Source organism: Oreochromis aureus, linkage group 10 (genome assembly GCF_013358895.1).
Source record: "Oreochromis aureus strain Israel breed Guangdong linkage group 10, ZZ_aureus, whole genome shotgun sequence".
Taxonomy (NCBI): domain Eukaryota; kingdom Metazoa; phylum Chordata; class Actinopteri; order Cichliformes; family Cichlidae; genus Oreochromis; species Oreochromis aureus.
This window is the reverse complement of record NC_052951.1, coordinates 28,336,671-28,359,653: the sequence shown is the minus strand read 5'-3', so window position 1 is coordinate 28,359,653 and position 22,983 is coordinate 28,336,671. Positions and strand designations below refer to the sequence as shown.

General features: G+C 39.6%; 1 protein-coding gene across 2 annotated transcripts in view; it reads right to left on the bottom strand.

Annotated features, from left to right (window-relative positions):
- Window positions 1–22,983, bottom strand: part of rabep1 (rabaptin, RAB GTPase binding effector protein 1) — a 50,316-nt gene that overhangs the window by 25,830 nt on the left and 1,503 nt on the right. For both annotated transcript variants that reach the window (XM_031750292.2, XM_031750293.2), the window contains exons 2-9: window positions 16,612–16,740; window positions 16,039–16,242; window positions 10,583–10,743; window positions 7,723–7,842; window positions 5,797–5,932; window positions 3,250–3,428; window positions 1,911–2,021; window positions 201–662 (exon numbers count right to left, since the gene is read on the bottom strand). In XM_031750292.2, the coding sequence (XP_031606152.2) occupies window positions 201–662; window positions 1,911–2,021; window positions 3,250–3,428; window positions 5,797–5,932; window positions 7,723–7,842; window positions 10,583–10,743; window positions 16,039–16,242; window positions 16,612–16,740 (1,502 nt within the window). The remainder of the gene's footprint in view (window positions 1–200; window positions 663–1,910; window positions 2,022–3,249; window positions 3,429–5,796; window positions 5,933–7,722; window positions 7,843–10,582; window positions 10,744–16,038; window positions 16,243–16,611; window positions 16,741–22,983) is intronic.

Here is a 22,983-nt window from a genome sequence, read left to right as displayed (position 1 = left end):
AATTGCACTACAACGTGCATATGCTGCTCTGATGTCGAGGTACAAAGAACTAGTCAGGAAGTAAAGATCTTAAAGCGAAGTAAAAACCTTATGTGCTGTAAAAATGTTACGTCCAGTCATAACCGTTAAACTCTTTGAACAACCTTTGACCCCTGCAGCGTTCAGACCATTAAAGCTGTTGTAAAGCCTCGGTGAAGCACCTCTTGCTGTAGCAGGTTCCACTCGCTGTCACTGACGAGCCGGTAGCCGCCAGGCGGTAAGTAAGCGGTGTCTGGGGCGTGAGAGATGCTGGACAGCAGCGACGCCGTCTCCTCCTGCTCCGGGGTCATGGCTTTGATCGCCTTCTCCTGGTCTTTAGTCAGCAGGAAGTGACTTGTCGGCAGCTTGATTGAGCTGATTGACGCAGTCTCTCCAAAACTACTGTCTGTCACCCCGCTGTCGGCCCCAACCAAGGGCCCAAAGTCCGACTCGTCTAAGTGGCCTGCTGATTTGGCCTTGTGGTTCTGGCCGCCGAGACCCTGCTGGGCGGACAGCGAGGAACCGAGGCTGTCTGTGGACTGAACTCGCCGCAGGTTGTCCTTGTAAGGGTCCATGGGGCTGCTCGTCACCACATCAGTGTCTAAGGAGTGCATAGAGCCGTGGGCGCTGTGGTTCACATGGGGCTGGAGGAAAAAGCGGAAAAAGGCATCCTCAGGAAAATCTTTTCAGGAATTTTTTTTTATAGTATCAGATTTATTTAATAAGTGGGATGAAGCTGGGCAGACAATATTTTTTCATTCATCTTTTAAATATATAATTTTCAGTAACACTTGCCAGAGTGTTCACACTTCTACTGTAAAGCCAGTGGTTAATGTGTTAGTCTCCCTCGCATGCATATAAAGCTATAATCGTTTTTCTTCTGTAGCTTTTTGCCGTTTTGCTGCTCATTAATTATTCACTTTTTAAGGGGGTGAGGGTTTGGTTTTGTTGGTTTCGTTTCCCAATGCAAGATGAAGTGAGAAACCTGATGATCAGTGGTGTGATCTTCCTCTTTTGTTTGTTTTTGCCAGCGTTTCCTGTTCCAAAATTTGTGTTCGGCTTTACAAGTTAAAAATAAACCAAAAAAAATGAAGTTCCTTGAACAGCAGCAACGTGGCATTTCACATGCTGAGCAGTTTGGGAAGTAAATAAATAATCATGTTGGAAAAACTTGAGACTATTGACAACATCATGATTTTAAAGTCTGATTTTTGAGCAGCCTTACAACATGGACCAGTCAACTGGCACTTTATCCACCGACAGCTCCAACAATATAAAGACGGCTAAGATGCTGTTTTTTAACCTGATTTTGTCCTGATCCTGCAGCAAAGTTAATACCATTTTCTTCAAGATCAGCCAGGCTGCAATGTGTAAAACGTTATTAATGCGAAGACAAGTTTCCCGACAATCTGACAGATCTTTGGAAAACGAGCTCAAGCTGCTCAAACTTTAAACAGCGATCATAAATTTCTGACATTCAACAGATTCTCTCCAAAAGCAGATCAACTATTTATCACAACTCTTGAAAACTGCAAAACGAAATCCAAATTCAAACTTGTTCCAGTGTCTGCACAGCTGATGTAGCTCAAAGCCATAAAACCATGACATCGTTACAACAAGACTTACAGCATGTCTCAGTAAACATGTTTTTCAGAAACGGGGATGACTGAAATCGTGCAATCAGATCAAATATTTACACTGAGATTACATTGAATCATAAAAGTATATTTCTCAGAAGAGATTGTTGCTATTTTTCCCCAATTTAGGACCGATAGAGACACAACACATAACCAGGAACTTGAATGTGAAGATGGCTCAAAGTGAATATAATACAAACTAATCCGATTACAGACTGCTCAGTGGAGACGTATCAGATTACTCTCTGCTCTTACCTCCTCGACGCTGAGGCCGAGGAATAAGTCCTCCAAAGGCTCGGTGTTGTCTCCTCCGTCGTCCTCCTGCAGGTCCTTCACTTGACTCAGGCGCTCCTTTTCGTCATCCTCCTTGGATGGAGAGACAAAATGTTTGGTCACATTTTTTTTTTTTTTTTACACTGATTACATTCCCACTCAGTGGACACTTAAATAGATACTCCTTTAAAATCTTAGATTCTACCTTAATAAATAAAATAATACTGAGTTTTACTGACATCATTATCACATTTTATTGTTATAAGGATATATTTGTTCCCCTAGCACAGTCCTAAATCCTATTCTGTACTACACATGACCACCACAGCCCGATACGCAGCTTCGTCTTTTATGTGGTGCCAAAAGCAGCTCAGTTTTACCAAAGTGTGGACTCGACTACCTCTTTGTCAACAACACGGTGCCGTGATGGCGCACAACCACTTCTGCTTTTGTGCATCATGGTGGACAGAATCTGAGACACCATGGTGAATTTGTTCCTACGGCAACTCGCAACAGTGTTGGCTGAGCAGCTTTGTGGCGTCCTGCCTGTGTCATGTTTTTGGCACCAAAGCCATTTTTCTAGTTGAAACACATGCAACTGGTTCTAGGTCTATCTGTACTTTTCCTGCTTTAGTGAAAAAGGGCTATTAATGACCTCTTTGATGTCCTGTGGGATCTGGCACAGAGTGAGGTGAGACATTTAACAGATACTTGATTTTAAACGTGGAAGCTGCAAGTCGGAGGCAGCTCCTGACGAAGAGTATCCTCAAACCTTACAGTTGTTTTTGGGAATACTCCACCTAACATCAGCATCCACTCAAACTGCCCTAAACTATTAAAGAGGGACTGTTATGAATGATCACTCCCAGCTCCATGTTTTAATTACTGGAGTAGCTTTGCATGATGTAGTACTGGTACTTGGTGCAGACGCTCAGTTTATCTTCTCTCTGAAACAAACTGCCTGAAACTGAGTGTTTAGAGCAATCTGAGCCTCATTATTTGAAATGTTGGCCATGCTTAACATCAGCATGCAGATTTATAACTGTATATATTTAACAGAAAATAAGGAAACGCATAAAAGATCTCCTTTAAAAGGTCGTGATTTTGGCTTTTTTCAGTCCTCTGAGCCACAGTTTGTGAACACTCTTGTTCTTGGCAACTTTTTCTGGCCTGGTTGGCCTTTCCCCACTTCCACAGCAGATAAACCCAATAATTTTATTAACTCTAACCACTGCAGAGACGATTACGCTTCCCAAGTGGAAAGCCAAGCCTCTTTAAACTATCTGCAGAGCTGACACTGTTGTTAGGTTATGTTATGTACCTGGTCTTTCTTCTTCATCTCCTCCACCTGGCGGAGCTGTTCTGATGACAGCACGCTCTCGATCCTCTGCATGTCCCTCATAAGGAGGCGGTGAGACTCCAGGAACTGGTCGTTGGCTCGCTGCCATGTGTGCTTCAGCTGGTTGTGCTGCTGCCGCTCCAACTCCAGCTTGTGACAGACTGAGGTCATAAACAGCAGAGAGAAAGGCGAAAGACAAAGTTCGAGCTGCAGACTAAACATGAACACAATGCACACACACACACGTCCTCCACAGAGTCTGCAGCTATAAAGAAGTAATATATAAGACATTTAAAACCCTTTTACTGGTGTTTTAAATCAAATTTAAAACCAAATTTGCAATGGAAATGCAAACTGGCATCAGTTCAAAATGAACACAATGGTAAAAGGAGCTTGTGAACGTTTATTAATGTGAAAAGCAAACAAAGGAACACCTTTAAGCTACAACACAGTTTGCTCTGCAAGTATTTCCAAGCACCAGCTTTAACCAGAGAGAGTAATCATAACTCTCAAGCAACAACAACGAGTAGCCTGGCTAGAAAAGCTTTCCGCTTCATCTTGTTCAGGGTTTCCATCGTTGTACTGCAAGCACTAAATCAGGGTTGTCTAACAAGCAGTCCAGGGGCCAGAACCGGCCTATGAGAGGATCAGAGTTGGCCTTCCAGCTGGATGGCCTTGCTAAGCGTGAAAGTTGCAGTGAAGTTATGAATAAGATAAATTATTGGAGTCATCCAAAAACTCTGCATGGGAAGGTTTTCCACTTTTCCACTCCATCTCTCAGTTGTAATGTGCACACACTTAGAGCAGAGTCATTGAATGTGGAAAAGCTGAGATATATTACTGCGGTTTATTTTATTTTTGAAGAGACATCTCAGGCTATTTATCATTTTTTATAAAGTGGATGACTCATGAACATTTCTGAGTATTGTTCTTTACGGTAAAAGGAGGAAAAATTAAGAGGGTGGTTTTGTCACCTCTGTCATCAACTGACCGCTCGCTGAGTATGAGCACTGGGGAAGTTTGTATTTTTTAGACATAGCATAACAACTCATATTCACTTGCCACTTCATTAGGTACACTTGTTCAACTGTTTGTTAATGAAAATATCTAATCAGCCAATCACTCTGTAGTAATTAAATGCATGTAGGCATGCGGACATGGTCAAGATGATCAGCTGAAGTTGAAGCCGAGCATCAGAATAAGGAAGGAAGCTGGCTTAAGTGACTCTGAACCAGATGGGCTGCTCTGAGTACCTGATAAACTGCTGATCTGCTGGGATTTTACCACACAACCATCTTTAGGTTGAAAGAAAATTGTGCAGAAAACAGAGAATATCCATTGAGTGGTAGTCCTCAGGGCAAAAATACAGGAAAAAAACCAAACAAAAAACAGATTGCTTCAAGTTGGTAGGAAGGCAACAGTAACTCAAATAACCACTTGTTACAACCAAGGTATGCAGAAATGCATCTCTGAATGCACAATAAACCTGAAGCCTTGAAGCAGATGGTCTACAGCAGCAGAATACGCCACTGCATGCCTCTCCCAGGAAAGTGAGGCTAAAATTCACATGCCTCACCAAAATTGGACCATAGAAGACGGGAGAATGTTGGCTGGTCTGTTGAGACTCGATTTCTGCTGCGACATTCCGATGTTTGGGTCAGGATTTGTAGGAAACAACATGGGGCATGGATGCATCCTGCCTTGTGTTAACAGTTGAGGTTGTTAGTGGTGTAATGATGTGGGGGATATTTTCTGAGCATCGTTTAAACACCATTACTGACCATGTCTATGCCTTTTTGACCATAGTGTACCCATTACACATGGTAATGCAGTGAACTTAAAGTAAGTTCACTGTACTCAAATGAGCTCCACAGTCACCAGCTTTCAATCCAACAGAGCATCTTTGGGATGTGGTGGAATGAGCAATTACCATCTTGGATGTGCAGCGTCGATATGGACTGAAATCTCTCAGGAGTGTTTCCAACACTGTGTTGCTCTCTGCCACCAAGAATTAAGGCAGTTCTGAAGACAAAAGGGCGTCCAACCCAGAAATAACAAGATGTTCCTAATGAAGTGTCCAGTGAGTGTAGGTTATTAGGCTACTGCTACTGTTTTACATATATAAAAACACACTGACAGAGACAGTCCACTATTATTTTAACCAGGTAAACTTCATGAATTTTTTTTAATGTTACCTTTAAGTTGTCCTGCTGATATGTCCAGACCTGCACATCTAATTACAGCAGACTAAATCATTCAGCGCTGTTTTTGAGAGAGGTTAATCACGATTCGGTGCTTTGCTGCTGGAGTTTAGCTCGTTTCCAGAAAAGCACGTTTGTCTTAACGATGCAGTCGCGACTAAAGCGGCACTGTGTGCAGAAAAATAGGCATGAAAAAAAAAAAAAAACACCTTTCCAAACTTGATCTAAAATACTTGACAATTTTTTAAAGCCTTTTATTATTAAATGTCTTTTCAGAACATTTTAATGACTGGGGACCACCCTGCCTTTAGCAAGACAAGGAAATTACCATCATGAAGCTCCTTCCGTAGTTTCTCCGCATCCTCCTGCAGGACGGACTTCTGCGTGTTCAGCACAGCGACATACATCTCCAGGTCCGTACGACACGACTTCTCAGCCTCCAGAACGTGATTGAGCTCCTTGACCTGTGAAAGACAATGAGAAAAATCATTTATACAATTGTCAGCACATAAAAAAAATCCTGGAATATAAACAGGAGCTGAGAGTCTAATAATGTAAGGTTACAACAATTTTAGCTGAACACCAAAACTTCACTACTTAAAGTGATTTATCAAGAAACTGTGCCTCATTTTTATTTGTTTTAACCCTTTGTTATATTTTATTCATGATTATGTTTCTTCATTAATCTGTGGGTTCATTTATGTAATCTTCTCTGTAAAGCACTCTGAATTACCAAATTGAAATAAATGTGAATTTACTCAGCTCCATGATGACTGTCTGTTTTGTGAGAACAAATTCAAATCTACAAACTGAAGCTTCGCTGTTGTCAGCGGACATATCCAGCAGAAATGGAGCTTCATTTCTTCAACTGGGTGAGAAACGTGTTGGTTTTTCAGCATTCTCACCCCCCTTTCAAACACTTTCGAAAGCTATAGGGATTTTTCTTTTTGTCCTGAATCAGTAACTTCTGTTCCCTGAATCTCTGCGACAGATGTGAGAAGAGTAAAGCTAGGATGACCCACAGAGACACAACAGCTGCATCACTGGGCGATAAACTGGGCTCAAATAAACTGGAATTACATCGTCCACCATAAGAAGCTGAAATACTCCATAGACTCAGTGGAAACTGCAGAGCCAGTGAAAAGTAAGAGTACAGTAGTCATACAGTAACCACAGCCAAGCCTGTGTATGAAAATTTCAACTGTCAGTTGTTTTTTTTAAATGTTTTTTTTTCACACCTTTGACTGCTGAGTACTTATTACAGGTGCTGTACAATTTCATTTCTCTTTTTGCTAGTGCTGAAATAAAACTCTCACTTTCTATGTGAGCCAAATTAGGGACACTCCAAAGTAACGTATTTAGCCATTAAAACGAAAGAAAAAACCAATCAAAATCAATCAGTCTGAAAACACTGAGAAAAGACGAGGTCAAACACTGCCATCATAAATATTAGCCATTAAGACAACTAATCAAAAACGTCACTAATCAAACAGTATTTTAAATGTCGCTGAAATTTGCTGTGCCATGTATACGATAGCACACACGCACACAGTCCATTACTGTATTTTATATAAAAACTGTATAATAGTTTGGCCTAGGCTAGTCAACATTAGCAGTGCTAGCAGCAGCAGTAGCCTTCCTTCCTTGTATATTAGCGTCTACACATCTGTGCTGAGACTGGTTATGCATCATACCGGTCGAGCAGTTACAGCTGACATACACCCACTCACAAGCTGCATCACTTTACTGCAGCACCGCCCTGATTTGCACAGCTGTCTTTCACATCTCATGTTTAAAGTATGAATGATTCTTTTAACCGCAGACTATTTCTATTGCCGACTAGTGAGAGCAAAAACGCTCAGTCGATTAATCAACCAGCCAATACTGAAAATACTGAAGAACACCCTCAATACTGAATACTGAAGATAAACTGGTTTAAAAACCAAACTGTGCTTATGACATAATGAGCCCTTTAAAATTAAATTCACTTACAGAGTGCTTAATAAGATGTCCAGCTACGCACATGCAGAGTTTACTTAAAGCGACAATTCTCTGTTATCTTAACAACCCAAAGTCTGTGCTTTTTTTCCCCAAACTTATTTAAAAATTATTTCACAGCTTAAAAATAAACTGTTATTAATGTCTTTATTACAATCTTTGCGATTCTCCGCCTCATGGGAGACTGAAACCTATTTTTCAAAAAACCCAAAAAACCAAACCAAAACACAAAAGCACTGATTTCTTGCTGACTAACCTTCGAGGCCTCCAACTCCTTCACCTTCTCCTCGGCTGTGGCCAGTTTGGCCTTCAGGGCTGCGATCTCGTGCTCCATGGGCATCACTACTGAACGCAGCTTCTCTGCATCCTCCTGGGCCTTCAAAATAATTTGCATAAGATAATTATAAATGTGCACACAAGGAAACATCTGGAAACATTTATTAACAACAACTATTAACCAGCAGATCTTTAGTTAGATCTGTATTCTTCTTCAGCATTAAAGATAAAAATAGAACTGATATATGATAAAAAAAAAGAACCAGAGATGGAGGTTGAGAGGCTGGATGATTAATTTTTTTAAGGTGTTTTTTGTTGTTATTTTGATAAATTTTTGTTCAATTTGGTAAATCATGAACCTGAAAGTCATCAAAGCATCTCCTAAAAAGAGCTGCCAGTTGGTACTAATTCCTCGTTCACAGAACACGTCAGTAAATGACAAACCAGCCAACTTTAAAACGTGCACTTTCCCACTCTGGTCTTCTAATGGCATATGTTTTTATTAAGCTTTTTATTTAACCAGGATAATAAGAGTCTGGAGATTAAAAATCTGTTTCCTGAGACTGTCCTGGCACAGACAGTACAATCCACAGCAGTTTCACAGACACTTAACACACACGAACAAAACACAATACAGAAAAAATACCCAATGAACATGAAATACAAAGTACAATACCTAAATTCATGAACTTCAATGGAATTAAAGCCTAAAACATCAGCTTATTTGTATCAAGCTTAGGGATGGGTATCGAAACCTGGTTCTTGTTGAGAACCGGTTCCCACCGTTTCAATTCCTTGGAATTGTTTGCCATTTTTGCAAACGATTCCCTTATCGATTCCAGTCGCCCCGAATGACGTCACCACGTTGCGGAGCGTCGCTGGCAGGAAACGCTCAAAAGTTTGGTTATACTTTACGAGAACGGATGACAACAGGGCAACTTGCAATACTTGCAAAGTAGATATTTCATTTAAGGGAGGAAACACTACGAATATGCAAAAGCATTTGGTCACAAAACACGCGATGACCTTAAATGAATGTCGTGTTTTTAATTCCGCTCCGGACTCGTGAATCTCAATCCAGCAGCAGCGGTAACGTTTGCACGTCCTCTCCCGTTAATGCAGCAGGTAAATAATCAGCTAACAGTGCATATTATGTTAGCGCGATCTGCCTTATTACAAAACCTGCCATTACTGTGCGCTGCTTTTAGGTGACCATGATGAGAGAGACAGAGTCTGGTTGGCAGTTCTCGCTGCAGTCTACCGGTAGCGTCTCCTTTCAGGCCAGGATAGACGAATGTCACCGAGCAGTGACTAAGTTTGTGGTCAAAGGCTTGCACCCATTTGCCACAGCAGATGCCCCCGATTTTCGGTAAGTGAATGTGTTTAATTGTAGGCAGGGACATTACTGGATATTTCTTGTGTAATTGCTACAGAATAATTTACGTTATACTTTGTTATTGCTACAGAAGAATATTTATTTTATTATTTTACATTTACAATTTTTTTTCCTGGGGACCCTGTGACACCCCATTGAAGAGCCGTAGACTGCGGATCTCTTAAGATCTCACTGTTGGGTTTGTAAGGCCATGTTACTCCTAAATTTCTATCTTGTTCAAAGAGAAGATATAAAACAAAGTTCTAAGCTAATCGACCTTAGTGTTCTCCTTTTTAAAAAAAGAATCGATAAAGAATCGAATCGTTAAACAGAATCGAAAATGGAATCGTAATCGTGAAAATCTTATCAATACCCATCCCTAATCAAGCTAAAGAACACAGTTAGTAATATTTTAGGAAAACATACCCACCTCCAGGTCATTTAAAATTAGCTTTAATTTGTTCGAATAGATCAGCTCTTTGAGTTTTAGTTATTTTCAGCTCCTCAGCTTTTAGACATTTAAGGGCTCGAAGCAGATGTGTTCATAATCTGATTAATAATCTGATCCAACCAGATGATCAATAATTCAAAAATTGCATGTTCCTGCAATCATGAGCTCCTCAGATGATCACGACTCCCCAGTCGGGATGTTATTCCTCTGAAGTCACAAAGTTTTGTGGGATAATTAGGACATTAAAATATATGTTATCATATTTGTAATGTTCAAAAAAAGATTTTACACACATTCATCTGCACCGTTAACCAAAACCTTGTAACAATAAAGGAAGAATTATTGCCGACTCTTCACCTCATTGACTGAACTTACATTACTAGGAGATATTTATCAGATTTCACAGCTTCCTCTGCAGCTACAAATTGCTTAATAAAACTTCTCCTTAGTTTAAATCACAACAGCAGCACAGATCTTGAGAGCTGTTTGTAAAAATGTATCCCTGTCTTAATTAAGATGTCTCTTAGAACATGGGTGAGGGAGAGGGCCAGCAGTCCTCGCTCCATTTTTACTAAGCACGGGCAGATCTTTAAGACAGCCAGTCAAAACTGCAGCATGTGAAAATAAACCCTCTTGTACTGTTACCGTTTGGATGAATTTTTCTTCCTGGCAATGAAACACAGTTAAAAATGCATCTGACAACAAATGACACAGTCCCAGCCATGAGCAGTGTGAAACTTGAAAGCTCTGATATGAATTTTGGAATCGGCCTGCAAGACTCAGTATTGCTTAAGACACAGGAAGGAGTCCAGCTGGCCGGAGCATCTGGGACATTGGGTTCTGTTCTCTGGTATCCATCTTGTATTTTTTTTAAATTTATTTTTGGGAAGGAAACTTGAGAGGAAGCAAACAAACTTAAGAAACAGAAAGTTAAGATTCCATATTAGCAGAAAATAACAGCTCTCTATTTAAGGGAGTAGACAAAACTTTGAAAAATGCACGTAGCAGACATACTTTCTTCATTTCATCCTCCAGGTTCTCCTCCTCCTGACCCTCGGAGAGCCGGCGCCTCAGCTCGCCCAGCTCCCTCTCCACCGCCTCGCGATACTGGTTCCACTGGGCACGCTCTTGCTCCAGGCGTTGGTGGAACTGGACCTCATACTCACACACCGTGTCTGCACGGGGAGAGGAGAGGAAGCAGGCGATGAAACCGAACAATAGCACATCCATATCGAGTGATGCAGTCAAGCGTGAATACATAAAAACAGGAACAACATTTTTGATATAGGTGGGGGATAATTTTCATTTCAAAATGTTTTTGTGATGGTTATTCATGATAAACAAATAGACAAAAGATTTTTAGGGTTGCATTTATTTTTTTAAATCATTTAATCTTTCAACTATTTTTTTGGTTTACTGTCTTAAACTAGTTAAAATTCACTTACATAAAGTCTATAATACCCTTGTTTTGTACAACTCATTTCAAACTGGTTTCTTGAACTTGACGGGGAGTTCACCATACTCAAAGGACCACTGCAGTCACCAGGTCTCAGTCCAATAGAGGACTTTTGGGATGTGGTGGGCACTCGCATCCTGGATGTGCAGCCGACAGATCTGCAGCTACTGTGTGATGTTGTCATGTAAATATGAACCAAACCTCTGAGGAATGTTTCCAGCTCTCTGTGGAACCTGTGCCATGAAAATTTAAGGCAGTTCTCCAAACAAACCAAGTACCACCCAATACTAGCAAGATATACCAAAAGATGTGTCTGTTGAATTTAAAATTTTAGCTCTATACCAACATATACGGTTGGATCTACTTTTAAAATACACTTTACACTTTCCCAGTGCTTTCCCAAGTGTAAAACTTTGCAATTAAAACAATCTTACTGCATGTCACTGAACGCAAGCTTTTCACATAAAACCTGGGTTCTTAACATAACTTTAACGCATGTCAGAAGGTGCAGTGAACACAAATTGTAGCACTATGCCATCTTAATGCTGGTAAAAAACTAGTGCAAAGGTCAGTTTTATCATTCAGAATCAGGTGACATTTTTAGACAGTGCTCACCTAACTGTCTATTCACAGGCCGACTGCCTTTATATTGCAGGAAACATCGGTCATCAGCAGTGAATGGTGTAATGCACTATTGCACTCAATTCGCTAATCACGCTAAGCAGTTATGTTCTTACTTGCATTGCAAAGATGGCTAGAAACTCGGATGTATTATTGTGCGTGTGTGTGAAGTACAGTCACCTGATCTCAGCTGACCTCTTTAGGTGACAAAGCAGAGAGGAACAGGCTTGTAGGATCATGCATTTCTAAAAAAAAAAAAAAGATCCTGTGTGTGTCTGTTTGTGTTTTAAGATACACCAGGTTTATATCTGATTATATATATATTAGAGTAAGTTTTTTGTGTAAGCTTTCTAAATTTGTTAATAGTGCACTAAAAAGTAACAAATTATGTATAAATAACATCCTTTTTCTTAGAGTAGCATCCCCAACACTGTCTGAAGATCACTTCCTGTAGTTTCAGGAGTTGTTAGTGCACAGACTTTGGCCATGCTTCCAGTGTGAATACAGAGCAATGATGACATGATGAAAGACAGCAGGAGATTTCTGAATGGTTTTTACTACTGATGTGCAAATTTGGTTCTATGAGGTGCAATGTCATCATATTTGTTGAATTTATTTTGTAAGGACTGCCCGGGGTGTTCTTCAGTAAGACACAAGCACCATCAACAGAGGCAGTTACACCTTATCATGAAACCTTATTATGCCTACGTAACTTTTACAGCCATTTTTAAGGCCACCAGAATCCTTTAACAAAAAAGTGGAACTTCGCTTGACAGAACACGAAAACCAGAATACGACTTTCTGGTTTTACCTCATTGATTCAAATGTCAAAAGTGACATAATAAATCAAAGAAATCAGCTGTGAAGCAGCAAATTAAGTGAGCTGAAACGTTAAATTACTGCTGTAATCCAAGGAGACTGAACAGTATAACAGTTCCACATCAGAAAGAGCTGTCTGGCAACACAAAGACAAAAAATATTTTTTAATCAATAGTTCCTGATTCACATTTGTTTATGTTATGCTTTCACTGTGACCTCACAGTTAATGTAGTGAACAAACAGCTGAGACAGCAAGCCTAGTCTAACTGGTCTGTCTGCCTGTGTACAGATGAGCTGCACACATACCACTTCAGTCAGGCTGAGGCGACAGATGAGTTGAAATTGTATGCAGTGTATGGATTGTGTGTGTGTGTAGTCTGTGTTTCATGGAAACCCTGGCAGCTTGGGTAACATTAGAAAAGAACACCAAATTTATGGTTGTGTGTATTAGAATTATTCCAAATAAAGTTTGAAAATGAGTTTCCCAGGATAGCGTGTTAAAGTAAGGGAGAAACCCTGGAACAACCGGAGTGATGGAGTGTAGTGGTTTAAAATATTCGTCTACAAATGTAAAGGTCCCTGGTTCAGTTCCAGGGGTTGACACAAATCTTTTGGGTGTTGCATCAGTAAGGACACTAGTTATAAAAATCTGCTCATGAATAAGCAGCTTTTATACGCCACTCTCTTCATGCCTTTACAAATCACATGATCATTACCTACCTGAAGTCTCAGTCCCTCCCTCTTTAATAACATTAAGCACACCTACCATAAGTATGCAGTGTTTTCACAGTTAACAGCTTTCATTCACACTTTACTGCTGCACAGATGATCACAGGACAGCTTCATTCATAATCACAGATATTCAGAGGATCTACTGAAGCTTATTTCAGCATGCCGATAGTACTGTTTTTGTTCAATTTACTTCAAAATCGAACAAACTTTCAGTGCAACTCACGTTGGATCCATCTAGGCGCTAAATTAAAAGCTCTATTGAAGCACAACTAGACGTTCCTCAAATTACATGTTTTTTCTTGGTGTGTACAATGGACAATAGGAACTTGCCTCACTATTAATGACATTTTAATACTTCTGCAGCAGTAACAATTACTAAAGATGAACTGTTAAAAAGGTTAAAAATGTATCGATATTACGTCGTATTAAAAGATCTATTCCAACATACATATAATGAATATTTTCGACATTGTTTTATGTTTAAAATCAGCAAAAATCAACAAGTGCTAAAAACAAGAAAACTGAATTAAATCGATTAGATTTACTTCACAACTAAAAAAAAAAAGTCAAGTCAAAGATTAAAACAAAAATTTAAAATTTTCCACAAAACTTTAGGAGTGCTAATTGTGACCAACAGCACATCGAGACTGAGTTTATGCATTGATTATATCATCTAATTTTCATTTTGGAGCAGCGGTTAATAACCCCACTGTGACTGCACTACAATCAGGTCATGTTATTCTACATTAATCTTTATTCCTATTACATGCACAGCTCTCATGCACAGGCTGCTCCCTGCACACTGCAGATATACTCACTTTAATTTGTTTGAGATATGATCAAAAAGTCAAAGTCAAAGCCTTGCCTGACTAAAAAGTGTCTGATGTACCACCAAAGATCACGCTCTAGTACAGGGGTGGGGGAACTCCAGGCCTCGAGGGCCGGTGTCCTGCAGGTTTTAGATGTGACCTTGATCCAATCACAGCTGATTTAAAAGGTCAAATTACTTCCTCAGCATGTCTTGAAGTTCTCCAGAGGCTTGGTTATGAACTAAACACTTGAATCAGATGTGTTGACCCAGGGTGATATCTAAAACCTGCAGGACACTGCAGGTGGTTTGCAACAGGGATTTTAGTTTTAATACTCTCAGTGGAAGTTTTGTTGTGTGTGGCCTTATACTTGTTCCTCTAGTCCAGCTGGTGAGTAAAAATCGTTTTAGTATGCCCCCCCCAAAAAAAAAAATTCTTTCAATGCAGTCTGAGCCAGCATAACATGGCATAACGTGAATCATGAATCTAGATCTTGTGGTAGAAGTCCATGTTGACAATCTGAACTTAGAGGATGAATTCACAGTGCATAACCTGATGATCGAACACGTGGTTTGCAAACTGTGGACTCGTTGACTGAAAATCACAGAGTCATAGGGGGAGACCGAGTCACTTTGAAACATAAGTTGATCCCAGTCTGCACAGCGACAAGTGGACTTCCAGGGATTGATCTATGAATAGAAGCTTCACTGGAAGCCAACCAGACATGAAGAGGACTTCGAAGGTGAAATCAAACTTTAAATCAGGTAGAGCTTTTGTTTTTGTTTTTTGGACCTGCCTTCAGAAATGTTTTGATCACACCACTTAAATGTAAACAATCTTTTAGAGAATATATTCATAGTGCTATCAATCTAAGTAAATAGTAGGGATGCAACGATACCAATTTTTTCAAACCGATCCGATACCGATACTTGGATCTGAGTACTTGCCGATACCGAGTACAAAAACCGATACTTCTACCACACACAAGTTAAACTTAACCAGTAGTAAAGAAACGACCCCAGACAACTCTTTAACACAAACGAAACGTTTACTGAACGTAAGGGCAGAGACAAATACTGTACAACACATCCCTTTTTTAAACTCAAATGATATTCCAATTCCTTAACCTTAAATGAAATACACTGTATAAATGAAATAATTCCCTTTCAAATTATATTAAACAACCCAACTTATGTTATCACCTTTTGGTAAGTGACTCACTAATATACACTCCAAAACACGTTATATAAATCCACTAAACATACAATATTCACACATGGGCCCCACACACACTCACATTCACACTTGTTGCAGGCCTGTTTGTTGCTCACGCCGGACGATGGAGAAAAATCCTCTTCTCCCCAGTAAGAGCACAAAAGTCTGACTTACAGTTCCGTTGCTCGGTAGGTCGCCGTTCACCAGTCCCACACTAAATCCACTCCCTGCGGACCCGATGCTGTCTCTGCTACAGTGTGTTAGCGAGTCACTGTCCAGCTCTCCGACAGTCCTGCCTCCGTGGCGCAACCAAGCAGTCCGGGCTAGCCTTTAGCCTCGGCAGTCATGGCTGGAAACACAGTTTTCCACGGTGGTGCGACCGTTGAAACAAAAAGTCACTTCACCCACACTCTGTTGCGAAGCTCTCACACGGTTAGCTTTCTAGTCACACACTCTTTTGTGCTAGTTAACCTCAGTAAAACTAGCCGAGTCTCTCACTTTGGTTCAGCTAACCTCGTGCATCTCTCCATGCCGTTCTCTTCTGTGAACTGTGAACACCTTATGTGGCGTTCAAGTCCATGGGAATTATGATTATCTACTCCCAAATTCCCATCCGGGCTACATTAGTATCGGTTCATGGTATCGGTTGACTTTTACGAGTACGAGTACGCACACATTTTGCAGTATCGGCCCCGATACCCGATACCAGTATCGGGATCGGTGCATCCCTAGTAAATAGCCTCCCGAATAATAAGCAAAAGAGCAATGATATTAGGAATAGAGGTTTTCACTGCTCACACAGCATCAGCTCAGTTTACCTTTCATTATGGCCTGCAGGGAGGCCACCTCCTCCTGCCATTGGCTGCGGACCTGGTCGATGGCTTCCTGTTTGGTGTTTTCTGACACAGTGGCCACAGCTTTGATGGTCTCTATCTCAGCCCGGGCCTGAGAGAGCTGGGTCTGGACAGAGCTCAGCTCAGAATGGGCGTCCTCCAGTGCAGCTGTCTGCCTCTTCAGCTCCTCTGGAGAGAGGTGAGACATGAAATGAATGATGGGAAGAGAGAGGAAAAATGCACAATGTGACACTTGTGTATTTCAGACTTTTTTCATTATTCAGGACAGTTTATTACAGATAAAAATTTGTTTATATATTTTAAAAGAAGTCCTCTTTCTACTCTGCGAACCTTGGATTCATTTACAAGGCCTGTGTTGTCTCTCTGTGGGGAATTTCAAAGAATCTCCCACCGTGCCAGCTAGCAGGCAGCCAGGCAGTGTTGCACCTCAGCATGCATGAATTTAATTCAAACAGACAGCTTAAAAGGCCAAAGATGCTCCACAGCTATGTCCAACAAGACACTTTACATTGTGTAGAGTTTTATGACCATCCACACCTTCCTTGGAGATGTAAAGGTCTTTGAACTTGGCCCGCTTCTGGTTGAACTCCACCTCCAGCTGCTGCTTGAGTTTGATGAACTCGGCCCTCTCCTGCTCCAGAGCTGCCACTCGCTGCTCTAGCACCGCTGGATGATAATGGAGGAGGAAAAAAACAAAACAAAATTAATCAACTGCTGATTACATGTAGTTGAAAAGAAATCATTCAAGTCAAAGGGCAAACATCCACAAAAATCATTGCACTCATTACGTCGTTTATCTCATTACTAAGGACTCAAATCAGAGGGTGAATAAAAGCAAACAAGCCCTAAAATGATATGAATACAAATTATTATTGATGCTTTTGGGATAAATGTGGTTCTTAGAAATTATAACAATTTTCAATCTTATGATTAAATATATCTAATATAATAAAACCGATAAGTACACCGATTAAATCACTGAGTTCCTTGTTATGTTCAGCCATAATCTTACGGAAATGTTAAATGTAATGAGGCTGAAACATGTGTTATTACATCCAGTGCTATATAATCTACTGATCATTAATGTAATAATGTGACAAAACAGTACAGAACTCACAAATTACAGACTAAATGTCTCTGCATAGCGAAACAGAAATAAAAACATTAACAAATAATTTATTATTACGAAGTAGCAAATCTGCAAAATTTGGGAACTTGAACTGGAGACTACTTTTTACTTTTAACAAAAGTTCTAAATAGGGATTTTTGCAGATTCATTTATTAATATAAGAGATCTCATGTGGTTTCATGTGGTCAGTTACTTAACTTTTATTATACCAGCAAGTTTCAGCTCGTGACACCTTTAAAAACAGAGTAAAGTCCACCAGTGGCTTCTTTCACAAGGCTGTCAACAGTCAGCTAAATGGAAATTTTTGCTTAGATAATTTTAAATAACTTCTAGAGATATCATATGTAGAAGCTCATAAGAAAAGTGTGAGGAAAAGTAAATCTATATATGTATGTATGTTGCATTAGTCGTTTATAAACATTTCATAAACAATCACATTTACTGATTGTTTTTAAACCTTTTCTGGACACAAATATCTCGTTCACACTTCTTTCTAGTTCTTGGACTGCATCAGTAAATCTATGATATAATACCCCACCTTTCTTCTAATTTGTCATCAAATCAAAAAGTACATTAAAAAATTTTTTTTTCCACCTGATCATCACCAATTTGACTGAAAAAAAAATCTAGAGGAAAGATACACTTCTTAAATGAAATAATAAAAAATTTCAGGTCATTACTGTCACAAGTTTTGTAGTAATGTTTTAAAAATTTCAATATGGAGAAAGCTACTTACTAATTTTGGGGGGTAAGGATCTAATACTACAGCTTAATGAATATGGACTATCACAATATTGTGGACAAATAAGTATTTAAAAAATGTATATGTAGAAAATATTTAGAAAAGTTTGAATGTAATGTTAACAAAAACTTGGTTGTTTCTAATAGTAATAACAATAATAATAATAATAATAATAATAATAATAATAATAATAATAATGATAAGGGATGTCATCCCTGTTTAAATCTAGTTCTTATTAATTATGAAAAACATCTCCACATCAGTTTTATCGTTTAATATATCTAATATAATAAAACCGATAAGTACGCCCCTTGAAGATTATTCTAGAAAAACATCTAAAAAACAGACTCACCTTTATTACTTACACACTTACATTTAATGAACCATCTTGATGAACACCCACATTTAAATTAAAAACATCTTATTACATGTGTGCTACAATTCACAGTGGATCTACTCAGCACAAAACCTTCAGCATCAAACGAATAACATATTTTACTCCATTATCAAACTGTAACTCAAACTTGACAAGATCTCCAAATGCTTTTTTTATTGTTGGCATCACCACACCAAGTACTGGTACGTGCAGTGCAAGATATTTTAGCCATCCACTGAACTGCTGGGATGATTTTCATGATTGGCATCCCTTATTTCAAATTTTTAACTATTATTCAGTTTATAAGTTGGGCCCTCAAGGATTTATCGACATAAATACAAGTACAAAAATAAATCAACAAAATAAAGGCAATATTTGTTGGGAAAACACAATATAACATAAAAAACTGTCACAAATCAATACTTACTTGCAGCCTTTTTGATTTTACCAAGTCTGTTATGGCTAATTAATTGAAATGTGGATTGATCTGAATCATAAAAGGTAAAAAACAAACATAGTTAACTCCCAGTAAAATCTAAGTAGACGTGACCTCAATGAGCTGTAACCCGCTCTATGGTATGGTAAACCATAATCGACACTTGTTAAAAATCTCGCTCTGCTTAACTTGGATGAGCTGGTGGTGTGTTTGAAGCGTTACCAACACATGCTGCCATCAGTAAAGTTGCAAAGTGCAGTCTTGTGGGCAAACTACGCAACATCGAGATGCAGAACATAGTTAAAGGGCCTTTCTCCTCTCTCCTTTTTCATGTTTGTTTAGCCAACCTTTATAAATAGGTCAATAGTAATATCAGCTGATAAATCGTGCCCACCGATATGTCAGTCAGGCGACACATAAAATGAAGTATAAAAACCTGCCACTCGTTTTCCTACAGTCCTACATTTTCCTACTTCTTCATCTCTTATTTAAAACCGCAGAGATACAGATAAAATCCTTAAAGCCAGACAGCCAAATGGAAACATTTACGAGCAGCCGGACGGTTCAGCTCAATTCCACCATGGTCATGTGACAGCCAAACAAAAGGAAACACTAACTCCATCGCCACGTATTCATAAGTTTGTGTTGTATTTAAGCACAACGTATATCAAGCTTCTTTTCCCACACTTACCTCAGCTCAAAAGCTCTGCATCCTTTCCTTCTTGGTATTAAAATAAAAGCTGACTGCTCTGGTGTGTAACCGATCACGTCGGGAAGCCACAAAGATCACATGATAGAGCGCATGAAGAAAGTCAGTAATTAACCAATTTAACAGCAACGCCAGTTCATGATGATGCAAATATGACAGAGGCTCAACCTCACAGCAGCGTTTTTGCCTTTGCTTGATAAAACAGTGACGGTTTCAGACAGAAAAGTGGGGACAGAGTGAGGGAAGGCACACAGCAGAGGGCCCTGGGTTGGAATCAAACATCAAGCCTAGCAGCATACAATCATCTGCCAAACCAGGTGAGTTAAACCGACGCCCGGCAACAGATTACTATCTAAAAAGGAAGTACATCCACTTTAAATTCTAAGAGATTAACAACAGCATGTGACATATCACACCATGTCTCTATTTATTTGACTAAAAGTAAGCCAAAAATGCAGAAGCAGGCCTCAGTTAGCACCTTAAATGTTAAAGTTCATAACAACACAATTAGAAAAAAACTGGCCAAATATGGCTTAATTGAAAGGGCTGCCAGTAGAAAGTGTCTTCTCACCAAGAAAAAAAAACAAAAAAAACATGGCAGAACGGCAAAGATGTATCTGACCAAACGACGAGACTTCTGGAAATCTGTCCAAGGCTAATAGGACTAAAGTGGAGATGTCTGGTTTCATTTTCAACAGTTTCACAGTCAGGTCCACACCTTGCTTGTCACATCCATGTTCAAAATGCCAAGAAAGCAAAGGCAAAAATGCTCAAGGCTTCATAATCAGATCCCACACAGAAGGTGGTTGATATCATGTGACACCACAAAGGAAGGAGTGTTTAAGAAGCAAGTCTTAATGCAGGGGTATTAGAAAAAAGTGACATTTAATAACAAAAAATGTAATAACACATTACAGGAAGCTGAAATAAAGACAAAAGACAGCCTCGCAGCAAGCCACCACTTCATCTGTTTCGTATGTCTCTCCAGCCTCACCTGCATCCTCCTAAATCAGCACAGGTAAACAAGGTGGTAACCTCCTAACCTGTGCTGAGTAACCCAAAATATAAACACACATAAGGCTATAATCCTAGTTCCTGCTGACATACAACTTAAGTTTTCCCAGCTTAAGTTTTCACAGTACACAGTAAGCAGTTCTGTGAAAACCTAAGTTTGTCCTTACTGCTCCACAAGTTTAACAGGGTAAGTAGTAGCCAAGTACCGCTAATCAAATGCAGTTGTTTAATTGATCAGCAGCATGTGTGACAACTTCTATAAAAGATTTGTCCGTTTGCTGGTCTGTGGTGTTCAGGTGTGTGTTAATACCATGACATTCCAAGGAGTGGACGTCCTAGCAAATTCACCAAACGTCAAATGGTGGTGCATTGCTCAGAGAAACTGCAAAAACACCCACAAACGACATCTCAGACTCTACAGGGCTCAGTGAGCATGTTAAATGTTAATTCATAACACTACAATTAGAAAAAGACTGAACAGGTATGGCTTGTTTAGAACAGTTGCCAGGAGAAAGTCTCTTCTTAGGTTTGCAAAGCTGCAAGAACAATGTCCTTTGGACATACGAGATCAATGTGGAGGTGTCTGACCATAATGAACAGCGCCACATTTGGTAAAAGCCAAACACACCATATCACTTCTACATCACGGTGATGGAGGGGTGATGATTTGGGCTTATCATCACCTTGCAATCCACCATGATAACCCAGTCTCTGTATTCTACAGTCAGATGTGAGGACATCTGTCTGAAAGTTCAAACTTGACTTAACTTTCCTGCAACAGGAAAATGATCCCAAACAAGCAGCAAGTCTATAAGAGAATGGCTGAAAAAGAAAATAATCAAGGTGTTGCAACGGTCCAGACCTCACAATGCTGTTCGGGATCTCGCATTGAATTAATTCCCACAACCTCAATTCCAACCTCAATGAACTAACGCAACATTGAAAAGGAGAGTGGACCAAAAATCCTCCATATCAAAGTCAGAGACTGATACAGTCATACCAAAAACAATTACACGTTAATGCTGCTAAAGGTTGTTCTGCAAGCTACTGAATCAGGGTGTGTACTCAGTTTTTCACACATTGGTTCTGCATTTATGCTGTTTCTTTCAAATAAACATGATGTGATGTCACATGATTATATTTAAATAATTCTATAACTTGGTAAATCAGAATAAAAAAATAGTTGCTAAACCTTTAAAATAAACTGAGTAAATGCTATCTGTCCTTGACTCACCCCTAACCCTACATGCTGCAGGTTTTACCACTTGAAAGAGAGACTGAGTTTATCTGCGTACAGATCCTTGCATACAGTTAGAAAACAGGGCTTCCCTTCATATTTTAAATATCCACACTGTTTAAATGTTAATTTCATGTGAAAATATTGTCTGTTGGGAAAAAAAACTAATTATTAGTGAAGGTATATTTAAGCCAGTCTGCTTCACAGGTGAACTGATCAGTAGAAACACTGTCATTGGCCAGTCAACTTGCCAAATATACATTTTTACTGGTCCCAGTCCACTAAGCCATTATATTGAACCATGATACATTTCCACAAAACTTTCTATTATCTTACCCACACTAGTAAACCACTTAAAGTCACCCCAGGCACCCACATTGGCAGTCAAAGCTATTTTATACCAGTTTCAAGTTAAACAGGCCCTGCATTTTCAGAAGTAAATAATTCCCTCAAACCTCACGACTGATTGAGGGTAGGCCTGTTACTAATTACTGTTTCAAATATTCAAATCCTCCTCTTTTACTCACTGCAGGCAGCGTCTTTTCTCTGGCTGCTTTTAATATATATTAAGATAAAAATCAAAGCGCCACGAAGCAGTTTCTTTTAGTCTATTTTACCACCACCCTTTGTAACCCACTCCCACAGCAACTTCTGCTCAACAGGTGCCATTGTCAAGAAGTAATGACATGTGTATGACTGCTCAGCTCAAAGCAGCACCATTACTAACACCCGGCTCTCCAAAATTCTACAGGTATCTGCAGCTCAGTGTGTGAGCAGACAACCATGGCCCTTTGCTGCGTGTCTTTCTCCCTCTCTCTCTCTCTGCCTAAAGTCAAATGCCAAAAAAATAATATTAAAAAAACAGCTTTGTTGAGAAGTCAATAACACAACCAAAGCAATACCGAACACAAAGTGCTTGTACGCCAGCGAACACGCAAGCCCTTTCCATTATTTGTAGAGGTGCACGTGTGCCAAATTAAATAATAAATAAAACAGCCACCTTTTGTTTTTTCAGCGGCTACATTTATGGGCCATCACAGGAGATCATCTACCCCCATCTCACCCGACCCCAAGTACCCTCCTCTGTTACACCAACACTCTTCATGTCCTCCCTCACTACATCCATGAATCATCTCTGTGGTCTTCCTCTTTTCCTCCTGCCTGTCAGCTCCATATTTTACATCGGTTCCCAAATATAGCCTCTCTCTCTCCTCTGCACATGTTCAAACCATCCAAACCAGTATTGCCTCCAAAACATTTGACCCG